The sequence below is a fragment of the Scleropages formosus genome, chromosome 14 (genome assembly GCF_900964775.1).
Source record: "Scleropages formosus chromosome 14, fSclFor1.1, whole genome shotgun sequence".
Lineage (NCBI taxonomy): Eukaryota > Metazoa > Chordata > Actinopteri > Osteoglossiformes > Osteoglossidae > Scleropages > Scleropages formosus.
Window position 1 is genome coordinate 1972530 of NC_041819.1, and position 9440 is coordinate 1981969.

The window sequence follows — 9440 nt, forward strand, 5'->3', positions numbered from 1 at the left end:
TTTCATAATTTTGTGGAAGTGAATAACCTGTCTGGAGCCAAAATCTGCAATTGCTGACACCCAAAATCACCTGCTGATATCAGGAGGAAATGAACATGTCTACCTACATAACTGCTGTTACGTACAAGCCTTGGATCCAGAAACAATTGCTCATATTTCTTTTTTATTTTTCTGACAAGTTGACTGCCGCTATTATGATGCACTTAACAATTCATCTGAATGGAAATTATTCGGGGGGGTGCAGTGGCGCAGTGGGTTGGACCACAGTCCTGCTCTCCGGTGGGTTTGGGGTTTGAGTCCCGCTTGGGGTGCCTTGGGATGGACTGGTGTCCTGTCCTGGGTGTGTCCCCTCCCCCTCCGGCCTTACACCCTGTGTTACTGGGTAGGCTCCGGTTCCCCGCGACCCCGTATGGGACAAGCGGTTCTGAAAATGTGTGTGTGTGTGTGTGTGGAAATTGTTTGTAATTAATATGCACAGTCATAAAAGGTTTAAAAGCTTCAAAACAATTCACGTCTTTGGATTTTCAAGGCATTTTTCCTTCCGAAAATATCTGACAATCAAGTTTATTTTTTGTCTTTATTTTTCAGTGATTTAAGAAGTTTGGTGTCGGGGGGTAAATTACAATTTACAATTACTACATAAAGTACAAATTTCACAGCTTGGCTATTTCTTTTTTTTTATTTGACCATTTTAAAATGCACAATTTTACTCCATACATTGTTTCTAGACATAATGTTACTTACATTTACATTTACATTTATTCATTTGCAGATGCTTTTGTCCAAAGCAACGTACATCTCAGCAAAAGTACAATTTCTGCATTACATTGAGAGAAGGAGACGTAACTGCAGACATGTGACTCAAGCAAACCTAGTTTGTTACCTACCACTTGCAGCACCGATGTTCATCATTCAAGTAGGTGCATTAAACACAGGATAGACAAATCCCGATACCCTCCAACCAATTTTTTTTTGCTTGCCCTTGGATTTAAAAAAAAAGATAACATTTACATATATTACAATATTTTCTTGGGGATAACAGCACAGTTTTGTTTATATATTAATAGAATTAATCATACTCCCCATTTTAATTGGCATGATTAATTAAAGTCATTACATTCCCTGCTGCACATGAGGCTTGTACATGTGAGCTGAGGAAATGTGAGACTCCTGGACGGGCATTAGCTGGTTCAGTGATGTAACTCTCTTGGTTTGGATTCAAGTGTGTGTGTGTGTGCATGTGTTTTTTTTTCTTTTTTCACCAAGGGGATGTTCTGAAAAGTCCTTCCCCTTATTGCCACACCCCTGAAAGTGGGTTTAAAAAGGCCACCGGTGGAGGAGGACTCATCAGGCTGGTGATGAGCAGCTCTGCTCCTGAGGCTCACATCCACGCAGAGACCTGTGAGAAGTTCTGAACTTGCTCCTCTGTTACTTTCAACTTGGGGATCGCTCTTCCTTCTTGACAGCATGGCACTTTACAAGAGCATGTTTGCCCTCCTCAGCAAGAGGCTCCTGGCAGAAGCGGAGAGGGACTCCTCCTTCCTGCTCGTCGCACACTTCCACAGGCTGTCGCCCAGCAGGAGCCTGCCCGCCCTGGAGGGGAGTCTGCTGCACAAGTCAGACCTGGAAGCGCCGGGTGTCCTGGAGGAGGCGGCCCGAGAGGACAGGGACGCGGTGAAGAACATCAACGAGATGCCAGGTCCCAGCACCATCGCCAACCTCCTGGAGTTCTTCTACCGGGACGGATTCAGCCGCATCCACGAAATACAGGTGCGTGTGCACATTAATTTTCACTCGCTCAGCACACACGGATCGCCACGAGTTAAACTTCAGTGGTCGTGTACAGAGTGTGAGGTCCGTTGATCGCCCGTTGATCGCCCCCCGTGCGGCGCCGGCGAGCGGGCACGTGCGGCGGGTAGCCCTTCCTTTTCGGGAATTGCATAATATCCCGCCTATCGTTTTGTAATAGCGCCGGCGGGAGGGAACAAAGTTTGTCCCGCCGGTTGTCGAGGCTTTTCAGCCCTCCACATAATTCAATGACGATCTCCTGCTGTCTAAACTACAACAGTACATTTAAATGGACGGAATTATAACTCTGAGGTGCGATCCGATGTGAGATGTACGTCGCTTTGGAGAAAGGCGCCTGCTAAATGAATAAAAGTTAATGTAAATGTAGGTGTGATGGCAAGGGGGGGTAATAAACAGTGACGACAGTATGAATGGCGAAGAAGGCGAGTCCTTTGTCTACCAGTGTCGGGGTGCTCTCTCGGAGGTCCGCCTTCTCCACGTATTTCTGCAGATCTCGACATTTTTCTTCTAAGAACTAAGGAGATCGCGACGTAATGCTCTTTCACTCAGTAACTCCAAATGAAGAATCCAACAACAGCGATCCTGAACAAGAAGGGATCCTCACTTTTTTCCTTTTCTGTTTGCGCGCCTCAGGGAGTGTAAATTAATCGCGAATGTGCATTAAGTAGCTATTTGTGAAGTGAACACGACGAAGACAGACGATCATCTGAAGCGTTAAATAATTATTATACTTCAGTACAACACTTGCACCTCCAAAGAAACCTGCATTTCTTGTCTATTGAAACGCAGCTGCTCACATTATGAACATGGAAAGGTTATATCGCTTTTTAAAAGTATTTTGTTTACATTACATTGTCTGGTGGTTGAAACCCAGTTTTGCTCCATCCATGTGGAGAGAGAAATAGCTTCGCTTAATCTCCCATTCCACAGGTCTCCATCCTTCAGTCTGCTATATATCCTTCTACCATCGTAAGAAAGCTTTCTAGCAGTGAAAGAAAATTTTCTTCCATCTTAAAACTTGCATCTCTTCAACGCATCAGTAGCTACTCCATTGCTACTCTCCCCCCCAGTGCTCCACATGTCACCACATTACCAACATTCTTCTTTTTGTTTTTTTTTGTCCAACATATTCAATCAAATAATGGAAAAAAAAAAAATGTTGCCTAAACCTGCCCTATAACACCTACCCAAAAATAATCAGGAGTATAGCTCTTTTAATGAGGTGCTTAATAGGTGTTAGCAGTGGGCGCTAATTCCATTGTTTTATAGCTTATGAAACAAATCGTATTAAAAGTCACAAAGTGGTGCTCTGCGCTGGATGAAGACCACGTTGCTGAATTTGTGGGGTTTCCGGGACACTTGGAAAGCCTTGTGAGCCTTAACAAGATTTGTTCCTTACATTAGCAAGCAGTGTTGCTGCTGTTGTGCCTGGTCTAAATGCTCATTAAATGGAAACCACATTCAAGGCTGGTTTTCTAATTCCTTTGGCATGCACTTCACTTCATTAAGCAGTCTTAGTGTCCTCACGGTGTTATATCGGACCAGGTAACAGCGGAAATGATTATGTAACAGAGTTAATATAAATTGAATTAAGTTATAAAGAGATATGGTAGGACAAGCGCCTTGAACTTTCCAAGGACACACTGAGGAGGCCACTGACATTTTTACGGTTTCAGCTGTAATCTGTGAATGATGTTAACACAGTGCAATTTCTCTCCACAGCTGGAGCACAGGGTGAAGTACGGTAAGATCTTCAAATCCCGGTTTGGCCCACAGCTAGTGGTGTCCATCGCAGACCGGGACATGGTGGCCCAAGTCCTAAGGTCTGAGGGCACGGCTCCCCAGCGTGGTAATATGGAATCGTGGCAGGAGTACCGTGACTTGAGGGGGCGATCAACAGGTCTCATCTCTGCGTGAGTATCCTCTCCTCTGCATTTACATTTATTTATTTAACGGACACTTTTCTCCAAAGCGACTTCCAAGGAACTCTATGTACTGTTATCAGCCCACACACCTTAGTCACCAAGGTGATTTACACTGCTAGATACACTACTTACAGTGGGTCATTCATCCATACATCAGTGGAACACATTCTCTCTGTCACTCACATACTATGGGGGGAACCTGAACAGCATGTCTTTGGAGGAAACCAGAGCACACAGACATGGGGAGAACATGCAAACTCCACATAGACTGATTGAGGATCAAACCCAAGTCCTCTCACACCACCCAGGCTCAGTGAGACAGCAGCGCTACTCGCTGTGCCACTGTGCTGCCCCTCTATTTATATATATATATATATATATATATATATATTCACAACAATGCAATTTGAACAGCTTAACCCAAAGGTGCTACCCTTTCTGCCACAGTCTGGATGGCTGAGGATCTCATGTGTGACAGCTGACATTCCTCTCTGTGGTAGAGGCGGTGGGTGCGGGGGGCCCTGCTGTTATTTTCACACCCACAGCTGTCGGACTTATGTCCCGCCGTATTACAGGGAGGGTGAAGACTGGCTGAAGATGCGTAGTGTGCTGCGGCAGCTGATCATGCGACCCCGGGACGTGGCCGCCTTCTCCGATGATGTGAACGAAGTGGTGACGGACTTGATAAGCAGGATCCGAACGCTTCGCAGCAAACAGGCCGATGGAGAGACTGTGCTTAATGTCAACGACCTCTTCTTTAAATATGCCATGGAGGGTGAGGAGATGATTTGAAAAAACAGTTAGGTTGGTCGACGTCTGGTTCTCCGCATTTTTTCTTCAAAATGTATTATATTCCATTCCTCCCTAGGTGTGTCAACGATCCTGTACGAGTGTCGGCTAGGTTGCCTGGAGGAAGAGATTCCAAAGCAGAGCTTGGAGTACATTGCCGCACTGCACCTCATGTTCAGCTCATTCAAGACCACCATGTACGCTGGCGCAATTCCCAAGTGGCTGCGGCCAGTCTTGCCGAAGCCCTGGGAGGAGTTCTGCAGCTCCTGGGATGGTCTCTTCAAATTCAGTGAGCATCAAGTCAGGGAGCAGGAGCCGGGGAGGCTGCAGTTGGGGAAGGGGTAGGATGACAAAAACCCTGGGTTGTGAGTTGTGTGTGCATTGGAAAAGAGCTTTGAACAAACAGTGTAAAGATGAGGTATTTTTCTGAGGTCACAGGGTGTAGATAAAGGAAGATGTTTGATTCTTTCTAATCCAAACAAATGAGGCAACAGCAAAAATAATAAGAACTTTTTTAACAAAGCTTTCGTGTGAATTTGGTCTCCGTGTCTTTTAATTAAAACATGGGCAACCAACCTTAGACAATTTAAGGAAGGCCTATTTGACCAACAGATGGGTTAATTTTTCCCTGGTGTTCCTTACAGATTAGAAGTCTCCAAGAGGGATGTAGAATGCGGGTTATGCACTGTTCAGTGATTTACTGCCTGGGAACCTGGCAGATCCTGCAGATTCCCAAATTCCATCCACATTTGATAGTTACCCTGACAATAGTGCCCTGTTACAGTAGAAAACCTGTAACAAAGCCTTTTTGTCCATCTGTGTACCTGCAGGTCAAATCCATGTTGACAAGAAGCTGGCAGAGATCAAAAAGAGAGTGGCCGCAGGGAAGGAGGTGAAAGGTGGTCTGCTCACCCACATGCTGGTCACCCGGGAGATGTCACTGGAGGAAATCTACGCTAACATGACAGAGATGCTGCTTGCTGGAGTGGACACAGTGAGGAACGGGTGGTGGACAGAGAGGGTGGGAGCAAAGGTGGAAAGCTAAGGCTAGAAAGACATAACTGGTTAAGAAGGGATGGCAAATGAGTGGAAAAGGAGAGTACAACACTAGGGACAGATACTTTGCAAGAGGTACACAGGTAGCATGAGACAACATTTCTTATTCAGTTTATTTAAGTTAAACACATTAAGTGTTTGGCAAAAACAGTTGCCTAAACCTATTACACAATGCTCCGGTTGCATCCAACTGCCTTTCTTGCCTCTTCTCTCTCTCCCTCAGACGTCATTCACACTGTCCTGGATTACCTACCTGCTGGCACGACACCCCGAAATCCAGCAGCAGGTGTATGAGGAGGTGGTGGAGAAGCTCGGGCACGAGAAGATACCAGTCAGCGAAGACATTGCACACATGCCACTCATCCGAGGAGTTGTGAAAGAGACCCTCAGGTGTGTCTTCCACCTTTTTTTTAAAAAAACTCTGGAACAAGAATCTGCTGCTGGTTAAGAGGACTTTTTTGCTTTCTGGTCTTTTCTTTACATGACCACATTATTATCCTGGAGTGCTTGGAGCACTGGAGTTTTTCCTGAGAGGAGCGTGAATGTCAGTGGATTGATTTTATGTGTACCACCTTTTTTCTTCCTTCTCACCATTCTCTGTTCTCCTACCCCTGCTTCCAGGCTGTTCCCAGTTCTCCCTGGAAATGGTCGAGTTACACAAGAGGACATTGTGGTGGGCGGGTACCTGATCCCCAAAGGGGTAGGTACCTGGGCACACAGTGTCAGATGTCTGCTCTCACCTTCTCAATAGCACAGGTTATGTGAGCCTGGAGTAGATGAAGCTCTTGCTGAACTAATGTAGGAGAAATCACTCTGAGTACATTACCTCAACTTGCCTTTCATAATGTACACCTCTAGATCTTTGAAGGAAGAGCCCCAAGGATGATTTGGAATGTAGCTGTCAAAGACCTTAATAAACATGTTCTCTCTTGCTCTTCCACTCCCAGACTCAGCTGGCCATGTGCCATTATTCTACTTCAATGGATGAAGAGTGCTTTCCAGCACCGAACGAGTTCAGGCCAGATCGTTGGATACGCAAAGACAATGCTGACCGTGTGGAAAACTTTGGCTCAATCCCCTTTGGCTATGGCATCCGCAGCTGTGTGGGCAGGAGGATAGCTGAACTGGAGATGCACTTGGCCGTCACTCGGGTACATAAGTGTTTCATTTTTCTTTTATGATATTTTGTCCTTTAGTTACAATATTAGGAAACAAAACGTGTCAAGAATTCCAGTACACAATGACAGCAATATTTATGTATTTTTTAAATCGAAGGAACAGTTGCAACACAAGTTAAATACCAGCATTTACTTATTGTCCTTTGCCATGAAAATCTATGCTTATGACACAGACACAACCATTTCTAATTTCCCTGTGTAATGATACAACACGGAAGATATCAAATCCTCAATTCTCCACACTTAAAATGCTATATTTACCAAAAGTTGCTTATATGCTCTAATCTCAAGGAAATTAACCAAGTTTTACCAAAATATGTACCCTTGTTACGGTACAGTAAGCCTGAACAAGATATTGGATAAAAATGCAATTTATTACATTTCTGTAACAACTAGTCACATCACAGGATATGACAGCAAACTGGCACAACCATCTTTACTGACTCACAAAAGGACAAGAAGCAGCATATAACTTTTCTAATTAGTCCTGTGGAGCAGAACAGATAAGTTTTAACTTGGCTCACGTGCCACCAGCCTCTTTCCAAACTCTTCCCAACATCTGGCTGATACTTGTGGTTCTTTCAGTGACATTCAGACAAAGCACAGACATTCGCACTCAGAATGTCCATTAACCACTGTAGGATCTGGCACAGCCTGTGGCCTAGTACATATCCTACATTTATTCATTTAACAGATGCTTTTCTCCAAAGCGACATACATCTTATAGAAAATACAATTTGTGCTTTACATTAGGAGAAAGAGAGACATAACAGACGTGTGATTCTTAAGTACAGTTAGTTTGCTTCTTTCCACCATTCACCAATGTTCATCACACGAGTAGCTGCGTAAAACTCAGAATACCGATGATTCTTGATCAGCTTCCTACTATTTTTCTTTGATATACACAAACATTTACGTACATTACAGGAGTAGCTCCGTAAAGGCTTATCTGGGCATGATCACAAAGTTATGGTGCATGAACATTTCCACCTTATATGAGCTTAAAAGATCATGGGCAAAGTGAGTCTGGAAGAGGTGAGTTTTCAGATCCTCTTTAAACGTGGACAGAGTTTCAGCAGTTCTGAGTGAGAAGGGGAGGTCATTCCACCACAACAGAGCCAGAACTGAGAACCTCTGTGCTTTACCTTTCGTGCACGGGACCACCAAGTGAGCAGATGTGGAGGAGCATAGCAGTCTGGTTGGGGTGTAGCGGATGATCAGGTCTTGCAGATATCTAGGAGCAGTTCTGCTGATGCTTTTGTAGGCCATAACCAGGGTCTTGAATTTGAATCAGGCAACTATAGGAAGCCAGTGCAAAGAAACGAGTAGAGGAGATACATGGGAACGCTTAGGCAAGTCAAACAACTCGGGCAGCAGCCTTCTGTATCAGCTGTAGAGGTTTGATGGCAGTAACAGGAAGGCCAGACGAGAGAGTTGCAGTAGTCCAGACAGGATGTCACCATGGCCTGGACAAGTAGTTGGGCAGAGTCAGTTGTGAGGTAAGGACAGATCCTGCGGATGTTATGCAGGATGTATCTGCAGGTCCGGGTTGTGGCTTCGATGTGCTGAGAGAAAGATTGACTCAAGTCTATCATCACTCCCAGACTCTTAGCTGAGAAAGTAGGTAAAATGAGTGAGTTGTCCAGTTTGATCGACAGATCATGACAGGCTGATTAGCTCATTAACAATATCTAGTAGTAATTATAGTAGTAATTCTTTTTTCCTGTGTCTTCTTCCAGCTCATCCAAAAATTCAGCATTGAGGTGTCCCCTCTCACCGAAGAGGTCCATGCCAAAACCCACGGGCTGCTCACCCCTGGAGCACCCATCAACCTCAAGTTTGTGGACCGACAATAGGTGCTGATGTTTTCCCTCCATACTTCTAGGGAAAAAAAAAAAACAGTTGCTACCCTAAAATTGCCTTTTCTAAACAGCTCCGCAATGTTTCCTTTATCTTCACTTGGTTCATTCATCCCTCTCAAAACACAACAGTAATAATGGGTTAATCAGTTATACATTGAGCTATTTCATTATTTCAGTCATAATCTAGTCAATTTTTAATGAATTGGCCACAATCACAATTAACAGTATTCAGTGTGTCTTTAACAATAACCTGTAGACAGTTGTCCCTTATGAGTCTCAGAGAGCTTGTCCATATGAATTACACTGCAGTTATCACTGCAGTCAGAGACTCTCCAGTGTTTTTAGCAAATTGCTTATTGACTGACTGGATGTAGTTACTGTATGTAATAATGACACTGAAACTTTTGATGACTCTGGGAAAATCTTGTGCTCCATACATTTTACAAAATTAATATTGTACAGAAGAATGATTTTTTTATTTTAATTGTATTATCCAGTGTATAAGTGTATTAACGTTGACAAAATGTGTTGAATATGTATCCAATGTAATCTGGAGGGATAGTATTGTTCACTATGTTTTTTACTTAATTGTTTATTGAATATACTTCATATTGATCCTAATGAGCCATTAGTCAGTTGACTGAGTTCCAGCAAAGGGGTTTATTTGTTGATCAGGTAAAACCTCTGGCTAACATGCAGCTTTTTTTAGCATGTGTAAATCTTTTTTGACTTTTGGTGATTTTTAAAAATGTTTAATAAACACTTCTTCTGTAAAGAAAAGTGACCAAGCTGCAATTGCTGTTTGAAATGAACTTGGGAAA

The 9440-nt window shown here is 43.8% G+C and overlaps 1 protein-coding gene across 2 annotated transcripts; it reads left to right on the forward strand.

Moving 5' to 3' along the window:
- Positions 1–1362: 1362 nt before the first annotated feature.
- On the forward strand, positions 1363–8729 carry LOC108942618 (cytochrome P450 27C1-like). 2 transcript variants are annotated; one of them, XM_018766075.2, is made up of 9 exons: positions 1363–1770; positions 3532–3722; positions 4310–4509; positions 4603–4812; positions 5354–5517; positions 5803–5969; positions 6201–6279; positions 6527–6730; positions 8497–8729. In XM_018766075.2, the coding sequence occupies exons 1-9, from the start codon at positions 1468–1470 to the stop codon at positions 8611–8613; spliced, it is 1635 nt and encodes a 544-aa protein (XP_018621591.1). In that variant the 5' UTR covers positions 1363–1467; the 3' UTR covers positions 8614–8729. The 2 variants fall into 2 exon arrangements, with proteins under 2 accessions (XP_018621591.1, XP_018621597.1); XM_018766081.2 differs by lacking the exon at positions 1363–1770 and adding an exon at positions 2048–2100.
- The last annotated feature ends 711 nt before the right edge of the window (positions 8730–9440 follow it).

Excerpts from the sequence above, each read along its gene's own strand:
- LOC108942618 (XM_018766075.2), top strand. The coding sequence starts at position 1,468 with ATGGCACTTTACAAGAGCATGTTTGCCCTCCTCAGCAAGAGGCTCCTG. Across the intron at positions 5,970-6,200 it reads GTTGTGAAAGAGACCCTCAG|GCTGTTCCCAGTTCTCCCTG; the intron begins GTGTGTCTTCCA and ends CCCTGCTTCCAG. Across the intron at positions 6,280-6,526 it reads GGTACCTGATCCCCAAAGGG|ACTCAGCTGGCCATGTGCCA; the intron begins GTAGGTACCTGG and ends TTCCACTCCCAG.